Source organism: Dendrobates tinctorius, unplaced genomic scaffold (genome assembly GCF_039654945.1).
Source record: "Dendrobates tinctorius isolate UK_male_01 unplaced genomic scaffold, ASM3965494v1 ptg000276l, whole genome shotgun sequence".
Lineage (NCBI taxonomy): Eukaryota > Metazoa > Chordata > Amphibia > Anura > Dendrobatidae > Dendrobates > Dendrobates tinctorius.
Window position 1 is genome coordinate 3,147,563 of NW_027361943.1, and position 15,392 is coordinate 3,162,954.

The window sequence follows — 15,392 nt, forward strand, 5'->3', positions numbered from 1 at the left end:
GGGAAGTGTCTGCATGGGCTGGTGGAGTGGCGACTATGGAGAGTGGCACTCACCATGTGGGACTTGGCTGCTGAACTGGACTCAAGCATGCTCGACTTCGGGTCAGAAGCTGAACTCAGCCTTGGGACTCTGGTTCTAAGCAGCTGCAACTGGTGGTGGACTCTGCTCCAAGGCTGCACTAAGGTGAAGGGTCCTGTTATGGTGATGGATCCGGGTGGAGGAGAAGACGCACGCAGGTGGTGGGCTCTGTTGCTAGGAGCGCACGCAACAGAGCAAAGCTAAGTGGTGTTTCCCCTGTATTGTCTCTTTCCTCATGTGTGTTATTAGTGCAGTGGTGGGATTAGTCTCCGCACCGACCCATTCCCTAGTGAGGGTTTAGGGTCAGGGTGAGCAAGGGCGTTAAGGTACGCGTGCGGCGACAGGTGCGGAGCCTGTTTAGGGAATGTAAGGAGTGCAGGGACACTGGCTCAGGGGAGCTTAGGAGGTCTCCATGTCCCCATTCCCTATCGCAGGGCCCACCATTGTTAAAGTTTCCCAGGTTCCCCCTTTATTATTTAAATTCGCCTTACTGGAGGCGGGGTTTCCAGATTTTATGTATAACGTGTAATTCCCAAATTCGCCAGGTGGAGGCGGCGTATCCACCTGCACGTTTTATTATTTAAATGTGCCCCACTGGAGGCGGTGTATCCAGGGTCACGTGTGTCACATGGGTTCGCCTTGTGGAAACATCTGCGTCCAGACACACGTGATCATGACAAATATGTAGGGGAAGCAACAAGACAGAGAAAGTCCCGGCACTAGTACCTGGACGCTGGTGTGTGACTGCCTAACAAAACAGCGTGATGAGAATCCAAAAGGTGAGGAAACTCTGGGTGCTTGTTGGGAAAAAGGTAACTACAATGTACAAAAAAAAGGCAGTACTCACCGTTCCTGGTACAATCCTTTATTCAGTGATGTGAAGACATGGCAATGGGAGATGTGAGTGTGGACAAAATCACACTATGGCTGTTTTGAGCTGCGTGCACTTCCAGAGGTCCAAAGGTGAGGAGGAAGTGATGGGAATCCGACTTAAATTGTGGATCAACCCTCTTTACTGTCTCAGTGTGGAGCGCCCTGCGGGGCCGCCCTGCGGGGCCTGGGGTTACTCGGTTCCGGGCCCGTCGACTTCAATGGGGGACGGTGTCACGGCGTCGTCGACCCGGTCCGTGGTCCAGAGGCGTCCAGTAAAATAAAATAGGGGAAAGTTGTGTGGTATTTGTGTGGTAAAAATGAAGATAAAGTTTATAGATGGTTAAATACTTGACGCCACCTGTGGTATTCTGGTCAGTGGTGACCAGCGCTGCGGTGTTGTTCCGCTGAGACTGTTGGTGTGTCGCAGCTGAGGTGAAAAAAGCTCTCCACAGGTAGAGCAATAGTCCCAGGGCCAAGATGTTAAATTAATAGTCAAAATGGCTGTGAACGTTGGGGTGCAGAGAAATGAGAGACGGACACAGAGAGGTGCAGTTTCTTTACCTTTTACTGGCAATTGGTTGCAATCCGGATTACCACATACAGGTGATGGAATGAGTCCGGCTCGCCTGGAGGCATTCAGGGGATCCACCTTGCCAGGTGGGGATTTAGGACCTTACTTCTGTGCTTTGTGTGTGGGTCTCCGCTGTTTATAAATATGCTGAGACCCTCAATTGTGTGATGATTTCACTAACCTGTACGGCTGTCAGCATGAGCCTATTCCAAGGGTACCGTCCTTTTCACCGTCAGCCCCGGGCTCCTTATCTGCTGCCGTGCCCTCAGGTGTACAATGTCACACAGGAATTTCCAATTCCCTGTACTTTCAGATTCGGCGGCAGGACATACAGCTCCTGTCCACCCAGGACTCTGATGTCCCTCTTCTCCCTATTAGCGCTTCGCTCAGAGGTCTGCTATATGCAGTATTTTAGCTTTCCCAGAGCCTATCCGTCTCTGCTCGTGTCCTTTTCCTCTTGTCAGATCAGCTCCCTGTCTTGAACTGACAGGATCTTCCAGAAAGATCTTTTTGCCTCACGTTTAACTGCCTTGTCATTTTTCCTCACAGCTCACACCGCTGCTATCGTTTCCATGACCACTCCCGCAGCTGACTTCTAGCTGACTCACCAACCCCCTCTGCTGGCCAGAATTTATAAGGCATCTCCCTTTTCTGACCTGCAGCAGGAATAGTGATTTAATCTATTACCTGGCATGGGGGTCCCTTTCTGCCTTCAAGCATGACTTCACCTCTTAGAGAGAGGCGATGTCACTGTGACAACCGGATTCTGGGGTGTCACTTTCCCCCCAGTTAAGTTCAATACTCCTGGACTGAGGAAACATAGCAAGAATTGTTAACAGCAACAATTAATGAAAATCTACAAAGTCTGAAAAATGTAAAAATTATCAAAAACCAGACAAAAAAAATAAAACAATAGCACAGTTACTGCAGCGACCAGACCTTATGCTACTGTCCAGGAATTGTGTTTGTGTTTGTACCTAGAGTTTGGTTGCCTCTGCCTCCAACCGGACTCTGGGGTGTCACAAGTGCAATTCCAAAAGGTGCCACCCCCTTCACCTATCCGGATAATACAATCAGACTATATTATAAAAAAAGTGTCATATCAAATTTATCATTAAAACCAGTAGGGCTTTGTGCTGGTGAACACATAGTCCAACTGGCCTTTCTTTGTAAAAGGTGTTTGTGTAGATCCCCTCTCTGGGCAGGTAATTTTACCCTTTACAATCATGCAAAGTGCATCTCTTTAGGGTTGCCTGCATGTATGTCTCACATGTGCAGAATCAATTAGCTTGATCCTTTCCATGTGGAAATTGATTTAAAACGCTAATGAAAATGTATAAAGAGCAGTGAGCTGGTTTTTCTGATAAAATAGAAGCTGTATAAATTTGATATGAAGAGTTCTTTTATAATATAATCTGATTGTATGGTTTTAACTTCATCTGTTGCAGTTTGCTGCTTATTTATCTGGACAGGTGAGGGGGTGGCATCTTTTGTAATTGCACTGACGCAATCAGGAGGGTTGATCCACGATTTAGGTAGAATCACTGTCACTTCCTCCTCACCTTTGGACCCGTGGAAGCGCATACAGCGTGAAACGGCTTTAGTCCAATCTTGTCTACACTCACATCTCCCACTGCCATTGAATAGAGAATTGTACCAGGAACGATTAGGGCTGCCTCCTAAGAAACCCATTTAATAATTGTAGCTAAATTGTCCAGAGTCCAGTTACTGTTGCAGTTCGTAATAAGCAGATGTCAGAAAGAAGCCAAGAAGCCATGACCTGTAGTAATTAGATGGTGTTTAGTGCGATCAAAGTAGATTTGTTCCCTATAGGACAAGAGAAGTGTCTGCTGCCAGAAACCTTTGACATATGGCACTTTATGCCTTTGAGAATAAAAGGATCAAGAAGTTCCATTCCAAAAACCCAATCCTTATTACCGTTGACATCTGCCATGTAATGTGTACAGCCAGTTTAAGGCATAAAGCGCAATATTCTTGCAAGGATAAAGTATGAATGAGAAGTGTGAAGAGCTACTACCTGGACACAAGAGTCTTTGGGTTTGAATCATAATACGTTGATGTACAGTAAAAATCATATTGTGACATCGTGTTAGCAAGAAAAATCCAATGTAAATACTTTTATGCCCAAAAATGACAAAAATATGGCTTATTGGCTGTCTTAAAAAAGTATATTTGCAAACTTTCAGAGCACAGAGGCTCCTTCTTCGGGCTGAATTACAAATGAATTAATAAGACGACCACAACATGTAAGGGATACTACAGCAGGACATTTGTTCATGAGGTGGGAGGGGTGATGCCTCCTAAAGATAAGACCAGGAAATCAAATTAGGGATTTTGTTACAAATGGAGAGGCGGTGGGAACGTTCCCTTAGTTAGCTGAAGTCCTTCTGATGGAGATGTGAGTTGTGTCCATGTAGTGAGTCATAACTCCAGGTGTTAAATTGAGTCTTATTGTCAAAGAATTGAACATCCTTATGAGTTCCTATTCCCAAATTCTTCACTGTCGTCCTCCAGGGCACCATGTACATTGTATCACGTGCACCAAATTGGAGGATGTACATGAAAAGGAGTTCTGATTTGTGTTTAGTATGCAGACTTTATTTGTAACATGTGGGTACAAGTTGTACATTTTTATTGCTACATGAGAATGTGCTTGTCACTGCTGGTGATGAGAGGTAATTTTAACCTGTTATTGACCGAGCTAATTTTGACCTTAATGAACAAGCCAATTTTTACAATTCTGACCAGTGTCTCTTTATGTGGTAATAACTCTGGAACACTTCAACGGATCCCACTGATTCTGAGAATAATTTTTGTGACATATTTTACTTCATGAAGTGGTAACATTTCTTCGAAAAGACTTGCGTTTATTTATGAAAAAACCTGAATTTTTTAATTTTTGTGCCCTTAAATCTGAGAGTTATTTCACACAAAATAGTTAATAACATTTCCCACATGTCAACTTTACATGAGCACTATTTTGGAAACATTTATTTATTTTATGTTAAGAAGTTAGAAAGGTTAAAAGTTGACCAGCGATTTTTCATTTTTCCAACAAAATTTACAAAACCATTTTTTTAGGGACCACATCACATTTGAAGTGACTTTGAGGTGTCTATATGACAGAAAATACTCAAAAGTGACACCATTCTAAAACTGCACCTCTCAAGGTGCTCAAAACCAGATTCAAGAAGTTTACTAACCCTTCAGTTACTTCATGAGACTGAAGCAATTTGAAAGTAAAAAATGAACATTTAACTTTTTTCATAAAATATTTACTTTAGAGCCAAACTTTTTTATTTTCACAAGGGTAGCAGGAAAAAATAGACCCCATAATTTGCTGCACAATTTCTCCTGAGTACGCCAATATGCCACTGTTTGGGTGCATGGCAGGGCTCAGAAGGGAGGGAGCACCGTTTGACTTTTTGAACGCAAAATTGGCTGGAATCGAGAGCGGACGCCATGTCGCGTTTAGAAACCCCCCACAAGTGACCACATTTTGAAAACCACACTGCTCAAGGATTTTATCCAATGGTATAGTGAGCATTTTGAACCCACAGGTATGACACAGAATTTGATAACGTTAGGTGATCATATTGAATACGTCGTCATTAGTGTCAAGCACAAGTGATCGCTATTCCAGTTTGCAGCGGGTGCTCATGTATGCACCAAATATCGGGGTGATCGAGACATATGCTTGAATCCTTGAACCACATGTTTTGCGGCTGTTAGACGCCCCCAAAAAACATGTGAGAAACGTTAAACTCCATGCTTACCTGAGCATCCGATGCAAACTCAAGTAGCAAGCACTTGCGCTCAACACTGACTGTCATATTGTCATCATTTTTTTAACTTTTGAAAAAAAAAACAATTCTAACCCCAACTATAATACAACCTAGACCATAACCCCAACCTTAACACAACCCTAACACAAACCCAACCCTAACTATAAAGAATGGAAAAAAAAAACAATGTTTATCTAACTAAGGGGGTGACAAAGGGGCAATTGATTTACTATTTTTTTTATTTTGATCACTTTGATAGGATCTATCACAGTGATCAAAAGGAACCAATAGGAAAAAGTCCCTATTGTTGCCAGATACCAGCCAGCAGATCTAGGCAGGAACATTTTTCTCCAGGAAGATGACATAAAGGGCCGTGGACAGATCAGGAGGGCTTTGGGATGGCAGAGGTTTTGGGGGTCTCTGGGGACCCCTTTTTTCTCTTCTCTGATGTTACATCATATCAGAGGAGAGATAAATGAATTGTAAATCATACTTTATTTTGTGATAGCCGTTATTCGGTGAATAACAGTGATCACGTGACAGGAGACTGGTAAAAACCGGCCCTGATCATGTTCTCTGGAATCTCAGCTACCCCCAGAGATATCACTGAGATTTACTGACGCAGGAGGTCATTATACCTCTAGTCAAGAAGAATAAGGCCCCTTAACTGCCTCTGTTAAAAGGGTTAACAGTCGTTATGGGATTAAGGACAACAGAGAGAGAAGAGTTTGGAAATTCAAACTGATAAAGATGTTCAATTCTTTGAAAATATGACTCAATTTAACACCTGGATTTATGACTCAATATATGGACAGAATTCACACCTCTACGAGATAGACTCCAGGTAACTAAGGGAACATTCCCACCGCCTCTCCATTTCTCTGTTTGTAACAAAAACCTAATTTGATTTCCTTGGCTTAACTTTAGGAGGAATCACCCCTCTCACCTCATGAAAAAACTTATTAATTCATTTGCAAACCTACATGAAGAAGAAGCTCCTGTGCCCTGAAAGATAGAAAATACATTTTTTCTGATTAGCCAATAAGATATTACTCGGATAATACTTTTGTCATTTTTGGACAGAAAAGTATTAACAATCATAATATGAAACACATATAGTTAACGAATATCCTAATAGTTGTTAGTATCAGGATCGGTTAATAATAACTCTGTGACCCGTATTTACTAAACAGGCTAATAATAGGTGTTCTGTTCAGGTACAGTGGCTTGTCAAAGAATTCAGCCCCCTTGGCTTTTCTCTGTCAAATGGTCTGTCAGTACACACACGCCTTTTCTGAAAGGTCAAGGAGTCCGCAACACCATTAAGCAAGAGGCACCACTAACCAAACAACACCAAGAAGACCAAGGAGGCATGGGCAAGGAGGGCATTAATCAGAGAGGCAGCACAGAACCTAAAGGTAAAACTGAAGGATCTGCAGAGTTCCCAAGCAGAGACTGGAGTATCTGTCCATATGACCACAATGAGCCGTACACTCCATTGAAAATGTGGGCAGAAAAAAGCCTTTACTAACACACAAAAATTGTAAGACTTGTATTAGATTTGTGAAAAGACAAATAGGGAGACTCTCCAAATGTATGGAGGAAGGTGCTCAGGTCAGATGAGACCAAAATTTTACTTTTTGGCCAACAAGGTAAACATTATGTCTGGCGCAAAACCAACACAGCTTATCACCCCAAGAACACCATCCCCAAAGTGAAACATGGAGGTGGCAGCATCATGCTGTGTGGATATTTTTCGGTAGCAGGGACAGGGAAAATGGTCTGAGTCTAGCGGAAGATGGATGGTGCGAAATACAAGGATATTCTTGGGAAAAATCTGTTTGAGTCTGTCAGTGATTTCAGACATGGACAGATGTTCACCTTCCAACAAGATGATTACCCTAAGAATACTGATAAAGCAACACTCGAGTGGTTTAAGGGGAAACATCTAAATATTTTGAAGTGAACTAGTCAACGCCCAGACCATTTGAGAATCTGTGGTCAAACTTGAAGATTGTTCTTCACCAGAGGAAACTATCTAACTTGAAGTAGATGGAACTGTTTTGCCTTGAGGAATGCTCAAAAATCTCAGTGGCAAGATGTTGAAAGCTTATAGAGACTTATTCAAAGCGACTTGCAGCTGTAATTGCTGCAAAAGGAGGCTCTACAAAGCACTAACTTTACATGAAGGATTCTAAATGCACACTGAAGTTTTCAGTTATTTTGTCCTACTTGTTTGCTTCACAATAATTTAAAAAGAAAACCAAATGTTCACAGTTGTAGGCATGTTCTTTACATGAACTGAAACAAACACTCAAAAAAAAATGAAATTCCAGGTTGTGGGATAGTAAAACATGAAAAATGTCAAGGGGGTGAAAACTTTCGCAAGCAACTAGCAGCTTAGCAATGGAACATAAAATACACACTACAAATTGAAGTGTTTTTCAGCAGTGTGGCTTGAACATGTGATGCAAATCAAAACATTTTAATTAATTTTACCAAAACGTTCCATAAATTGCATGATAAATGAAGTTTTTTATTTTATGGATAAACTTTTAAATATTATTATAACTTTTTAAATAGCAATATCAATGTTACCTTTTTCTGAATGTAATCAATGAAGTTTTGCAAATCTAGATCTTCTCGGTAATAAATAATAGCCCTTAACATTACAGAAGAGGCTTTATCCAAAACCTGTAAAAAAAAGTGAGAAATTCTCCCTCCTGTTAACCTAACATTAATTTGTAGTATCACTGGGGTTCAACAGGGTGTGAGATTATTCCAATACTTAGTATTTTCTTTATGAAAAGGGTCAATTGCATTTAGAAGCACTTACCATTCCAGAGAATATAAAGCCTAGAACAGCTGCCACAAGCTGAAGAATCAAGACTATAATAAGCAAGCCAGCAAACTGAAGAAAGGAAAGACACTCATCAATGTCATTTTAGGTACATTTGTTTCAATTAAATATAAAAAATGGAATGCATCTTTCCAGGCATGTGAATACTTAAACTATATGCGTAAAGGAAGGTATTTAAGTTTTGCTTACAGATGGCCAGAAATCAGTAAATCTGAAGTTAGAAAAGGTATCTAACTAGGGTGGCACGGTGGCTCAGTGGATAGCACTGCAGCACCGGGGTCCTGGGTTCAAATCCCACCAAGGACAACATCTGGAAGGAATTTGTATGTTCTCCCCGTGTTTGTGTGGGTTTCCTCCGGGTACTCCGGTTTCCTCCCACACTCCAAAGACATACTGATATAGGGAATCTAGATTGTGAGCCCCATCAGGGACAGTGCCAATAATGTCTATAAAGCGCTGTGGAATTAATGGTGCTATGTCAATGAGTAAAATAAATAAATAAACTTAAAAAGTTTATAATGTAAAGTGCAGCCATGTTGATTGCCACTTTTCAATTAAATTCTTACGAGCCAAGTACATATTCGATCAGAAAAATAGAGTAACAGTTTGAATATTGATTTCTGAGCAGCTGAAGGAGTTGTGTAAGACTGAAGAAGGGATGGCATATCCCTAACACCCCCACCAATCAGCTGAAAACTGCAGCTGCACCTGCGTCGCCATCGTGGGAGGTTCCAACCTCGTCTGTCTGGAAGCTGCAGACTGATAAGTTGAATTGTTTCGTGCTATTTGTTGTTAGCTTTGCTTTATCCACCGTTCCGTTGCATTCATACTGTATCATTACTGCAAACTCCCTGCGTGGAGTATTGACTGTACAGTACTTTGCATAAAGCGCCCGTTAACTCTTTCTCTGCCTCCTTCTCGTCACTGCATTCCGCATTCCTGCTAGCATCTAACAAGTACATGGTCATACACTATAGTATAGTATAATATGAACTATGTAATCAAACATAATAATTACACTAATTACATAGCATCTATAGGTGTCTTGCATTTACTTACGATTTTAAGCAGCAAGTGCACATCTCTCAGTGCTCCCATACATCCAAAGAAAGTTATTATAAACATAAGCATTCCTACCACTATTAATAAGATGGCAGGATCAGCAGTAAGGGAATCGACAACACCTGAAAAGTACAGTAACAGTGTTTAGGAAGTTGTGTAAAGTTTTTAGAGAGGATCACTTGTATGAACATTTCCTTCTTAACAATATGCATGTGTACATAGAGCCACACCCCTGGTACTGACTGACAGCAGGCCTAAGGCCGGAGTCACACTGCGGTATTTCTCTGCGAGAATCACATGGCACTGCACGCACTGCATGGGCTGGCCGGAACCTCTCCTGGCCTGAGCATGACAGCGTGATGGATTACTATGCAGCTGCCAAGCTCAGGTCAGGAGAGCCAACAGCCAATGCGAGTTTTACGATGCGATTCTCACACGAGAAATACGGCAGTGTGACTCTGCCCTAATACCCAGCCTGCCGTCAATCAGTGCCAGGGGCGCACCACTGCTGCTGCTTTTCATACACAGAGCGCTGACTGAAATCGTGCCAGCGCCACCCCAATGACTGGAAGCCGAACGCTGCCGGGAGACATATAGCTCATTTCCTCCCTGCAGTGGGGTCTGAAGTGCAGGCACCAGGGAGGCTCAAGACCTTATCAACATACAGATTAACTTCATATCAGCAGGTTAATAGCATTTTTCACATGACAGGTTCCCTTTAAAACTTTCCTTTCCAGGTTCATCAGCTGAGAGGTTACATTTTTGGCCCATTCCTCCAGTAACAATAGCTGTATTCACTATTTAAAAAATAAACTGTGCATTTACACTAAATGATTGCAAGCATGCTCTTATATCTAGCTTTTGTCTCACCCAGAGACACGAGCTAGGAATGATAATTCACCGCTACCCATACTTTGTGAACACCCACACTTAGATTTTGTGAGCACCACTGGGATCCTTAAGGCTGAGTTCACACGTGGCGTTTTTTTCGCGTTTCCGCAGCGGTTTTAACCGCTCGATTTTGCCACGAAAACGCGAAAAATAAGCATCCCATGCATTCCTATAGGATTCTGCAATGCTGTGCTAATGCTGCGGTTTTTACCGCGGCGGAATCGCTTCACGGTAAAAAACGCTGCATGCTCATTAATTTCGCGGAATTGCAGCGATCCAGCACCCATAGGAATGCATTGTTCTGCTTACTTTCCGCATGTGGCTGTGCACACCATGCGAAAAGTAAGCAGAACATTTGCGGATGGTACCCACGGTCCGGAGGAGAGGAGACTGTCCTCCGGGCTCTGGGCACCATATCCCTGTAAAAAATAGAATTTAAAATAAATATTGTTATTCTCACCTTCCGACGTCCCGCGCAGCCTTCCCGCCTCTCTTCTACGCTCCCGGTCCCAGTAAGCCTTTGCGAGCGATGACGTCTGTTCTCGCGAGTAATTGTCGCAAAGGATTACTGCGACCGGGAGCGTGGAGAGAGGCGGGAAGGCTGCGCGGGACGTCGGAAAGTGAGAATAACAATATTTTTTGTTATTATTATTTTTTACATTCTATCTTTTACTATTGAGGCCGCATAGGCGGCCTCAATAGTAAAAAGTTGGTTACACTCGTCAAACACTGTTTGACGAGTGTGACCAACCTGTCAATCAGTTCTCCAAGCGATGCTCCAGATCGCTTGGAAAACGCTAGCAATTCTGCAAGCTAATTACGCTTGCAAAATGCTAGTTTTTCTGCGGGAAAATCACGGGAATTTAAAATGCGATTTTCCCGCTGAATGGAATTCTGGAATTCTCGCGGTAATTTCTGCAAGAGTTCCGCTACATGTGAACCCAGCCTTAGTGTCAGTGTAAGAAAGTGGACAAGAGAGATGAGTATAGTTGATGCATAGCTGAGCAGCTGCAAGTGAACACTGAAATCTGCTGGTCAAAGGTGAAAGTGAAAGTAAAGGAAGAATTAGGCTGTGTGCACACGCTGCGGATTTTGCTGCAGTTCCACAGCGGTTTTGGCCGCTGCGGACCCGCAGCAGAAACAGTACCATGATTCCCTATGGGAATCAAAAACCGCAATGCAGACGGTGCGGAATTTTCCACGCGGATTATCTGCGGTTTTCAATCCGCAGAAAGAATTGACATGTCAATTCTTTCTGCGGATTCCGCTGTGGTTTGCCATCTCCTCCATTGAGGAGATGAAAAACCGCAGGGCAAAACCGCAGAGCAATCCGCAGGTAAAACCGCAGGTCTTTTGATCTGCGGTTTCACCTGCGGATTTTACAAAATCCGTGCGGATGAATCCGCACCTAAATCCGCAGCGTGTGCACACAGCCTTAGGCTACGTTCACACGTAGCGGAACTCTCGCGGAAATTACAGAGAGAATTCCGAATTCCATTCCGCTGGAAAATCGCATTTTAAATTCCCGCAATATTCCCGCGGAAAAACTAGCATTTTGCAAGCATAATTAGCTTGCAGAATTGCTAGCGTTTTCCAAGCGATCAGTAGCATCGCTTCGAGAACTGATTGACAGGTTGGTCACACTCGTCAAACATAGTGTTTGACGAGTGTGACCAACTTTTTACTATGGAGGCTGCATATGCGGCATCAATAGTAAAAAATAGGATATTAAAAAAAAATATTGTTAATCTTACCTTCCGACGTCCCGCGCAGCCTTCCCGCCTCTCTCCATGCTCCCGGTCCCAGTAATCCTTTGCGAGAATTACCGCGATGCGTCCATTCTCGCGGGATCGCGACGTCTCGCAGTCATTCGCGATGATGTCGCGCGAATGACTGCGAGATTTCGCGATCCCGCGAGAATGGACGTCATCGCTCGCAAAGGATTACTGGGACCGGGAGCGTGGAGAGAGTAGGGAAGGCTGCGCGGGACATCGGAAGGTGAGAATAACAATATTTTTTATTTTAAATTCTATTTTTTACAGGGATATGATACCCAAAGCCCGGAGGACAGTCTCCTCTCCTCCGGACCGTGGGTACCATCCGCAAATGTTCTGCTTACTTTTCGCATGGTGCGCACAGCCACATGCGGAAAGTAAGCAGAACAATGCATTCCTATGGGTGCACGATCGCCGCGATTCCACTAAATTAATGAGCATGCTGCGTTTTTTACCGCGAAGCGATTCCGCCACGGTAAAAACCGCAGCATTAGCACAGCATTGCGGAATCCCATAGGAATGCATGGGATGCTTATTTTTCGCGTTTTCGCGGCAAAACCGCGCCGTTAAAACCGCCGCGAAAATGTGAAAAAAGCGCCACATGTGAACATAGCCTTACAGTAGTAGGAACTTAATAGTGGGAACTTATTTTTAGACAGAAAGAGTTTAAAGATGATGTCAGTTCAGGTGAAACCTGTTGTGGAGACACAGCATTGTATCTTAATTAACCAGATGTCTATTTTTAGCAAGCCAGGAAAAATAGAATGTTATCTGCATGTTGACTTTTGAATTTATGTGTTTCTTTCTGGTTGGTCAAGAAAACAGACTTTTATTCGTACAAACCTGTAATATTGTCTTGTACGTTGACATTTGATTTAACATACTGTGCTGTTGTCATGGATGTCTAGTGATGTTTGCTGATATGCTAATTACGCATTGTCCAGGCCAGCTAGTTTGTTGACTTTTAAAACAGAGGAGGAAAATCTATTTAAATATATTACAATTAAATAATGCGACTTGATCTTGTCACCATTCTTCCTGTACTAAATGAAGGACACTTTGTAACTATAAAAAGAGGTTATATGCCTCTGTAAGATACAGCCAGAGATGATTCAGCCAAGACATTCAGTAATCCAAACAAACATAGACTATCTACAGGACAGCATCCAAGACATCATAGCTCCATCACAAGGGACACAGATTTATCATTCTACAGGATGCCAGCTTAGGGGACCACGATCCAGGCTGGGACAATACAGATCTGCTCCATTGACCATCGTGAATCTATGGATATGTTTGGAATAAGCCAGGTTGTGACCTTCTGGTCAACTCGGCTTGTACTTCAATGGACTGTCATCTTCCTAAGTTTGTTGTTATCATCTCTCTGTGTGTTCCACAGGTGGGGTAGTTGGCTCTGGAAGATGAAGCCAGGTTGTGACCCTCCAGCCAACTGGCCTTGTACCTGAATAGACTGTCATCTTTCTACACTTGTCATTACCTCCTCTCTGTGTGCAAGAGACAGGTGGAATAATGGTGCCTGGAAGATCTGAAGTAACAGCTGCTATTATTCCAGCGGAAAGGTGAAAATCTGTAATGTGCACCATCTGGGTTACTGTGCTGGGACTGTTCTACGTGTTATCTGTCTGTTTTGTGGTTCAATAAAGTATGGTCACACTGTTTTACCCTCACCCTGTGTTGTCTGAGTAGCATCACACCCACGTTAAAATGAGAGCGGGCGTTCAGTGGGATGATCCCTGGTCCATGCAGTTTCGGCTAGTGGACCAGGGTGTCCACCGACCCCCCGTGTTTCTACACTTGTGTTGCAGTTACTAATTATAAAAGGCCTGACCGAGAAGAGGCAGTTGGCACCAAAACCTGTACCAGGACAGGTGGTGTTGCTGCTAGGTGGGCTTACAGCCACCATGTCCACAGAAGAGTCTGAGAGTGATCAGATGCCAGAGAAGACCTGAACTGTGAGGAAGCATATTCCTCACCAATTGTTATACTGATGACTCTACCTTGTGCCAGTCCTTACACTGGATACCCATACACTCCATAATTCAGTATAACATTATTACTCTCACCCACAAAACACTCCATGGCTCAGCACCACCCTACATCTCCTCCCTCGTCTCAGCCTACCACCCTACCCGTGCCCTCCGTTCTGCTAATGACCTGAGGTTAACATCCTCAATAATCAGAACCTCCCACTCCTGTCTCCAAGACTTTTCATGTGCTGCGCCAATTCTTTCCCAAAGTTTAATACGATTAATCCCCAACCCCCACAGCTTTAAGCGTGCCCTAAAAACGCATTTCTTCAGACTAGCCTATCGCCTCAATGCATTAACCTAAATATCCCTGTGTGGCTCATTCAAAATTATTTACCATAACCAGGTTCCTCGCATCATCTTCTCACATGCTTTATGCATTTAATAGCCCTCTGTGTCTGTACTGTTACAAATTTATACTGTTAACTGGTTCATGCAGAATCACAGGAACACCCGGTTCTTACACTATGGCTGGTCCGAACAACAAAAGCAATTGTTACCATACACCTTTTGTGTCTCCCCTTTTTCCTTATAGATTGTAAGCTTGCGAGCAGGGCCCTCATTCCTCTTGGTATCTGTTTTGATGTATGTGTTTATTGTTATGCTGTAATGTCTATTGTCTGTAGAAGTCCCCTCTATAATGTAAAGTGCTGCAGAATATGTTGGCGCTATAGAAATAAAATTATTAATATTATTATTATGCAGTGCCAGTAGAAGATCCATAAGCAGTGCCAGTAGAAGATCCGTTAGCAGTACCAGAAGAAGATTTGTACCTCATGCCAATAGAAGATTTATAAGCAGCGCCAGTACAAAACTGTGACCAGATCAGAACCAGGATTGGGAGACAATTCGGCTGTAGTGGAGGACCATACGTCCAGTGCAGACATACGGTACAGTGTGTGGACTGGGGCCGTGCTTCAGGGAGTGGAGACAGACAGTAAAGGCCCCGGCTCACATAGCGAGATCGCTAGCAAGATCGCTGAAGCGTCACCGACTTTGTGACACAACAGCGATTTCGCTACATGTGACACATAGCGGCGACCAACCCCCCCCTCCCCCCGCTGGATATCGCTGATCTTGCTCAAATGTCCTGGGCCATTTTTTCATCGTCGGCATTCCACTGGCCAGCGCGCATCACTGTGTTTAACGCCAATGAGCGACCTCGTTGGCGAAGCAGAACTCAGGGACGCAGGAGTGAGTCGTCAGAAAAGCTGCTGTGTGACAAGGTACTAATTACCGCTGAGGTCGTTATACGGATCGCCGTTGGATTGCTGCATTGTTGAAGAGATCTGCCTGTTTGGCAGCTTACTAGCGACCATGTAGCGTCACACCAGCGATCCTTACCAGGTCGTATCGTTGTCGGGATCGCTAGTGCGTCGCTATGTGAAACGGGACCCTAAGACAAGCACACTGTATACCCAGTGACTT

At 43.5% G+C, this 15,392-nt stretch overlaps 1 protein-coding gene across 3 annotated transcripts in view; it reads right to left on the reverse strand.

Moving 5' to 3' along the window:
* LOC141072566 (tetraspanin-33-like) overlaps positions 1-15,392 on the reverse strand; it is a 156,956-nt gene that overhangs the window by 77,450 nt on the left and 64,114 nt on the right. For 2 of the 3 annotated variants that reach the window (XM_073559845.1, XM_073559844.1), the window contains 3 exons: positions 9,248-9,372; positions 8,165-8,239; positions 7,927-8,022 (listed from right to left, as the gene is read on the reverse strand). In XM_073559845.1, coding sequence (XP_073415946.1) covers positions 7,927-8,022; positions 8,165-8,239; positions 9,248-9,319 — 243 coding nt within the window. In that variant the 5' untranslated portion in view covers positions 9,320-9,372. Of the gene's footprint in view, positions 1-7,926; positions 8,024-8,164; positions 8,240-9,247; positions 9,373-15,392 lie in introns of those variants that run through there. The other variant, XR_012226701.1, reaches the window with a different exon arrangement.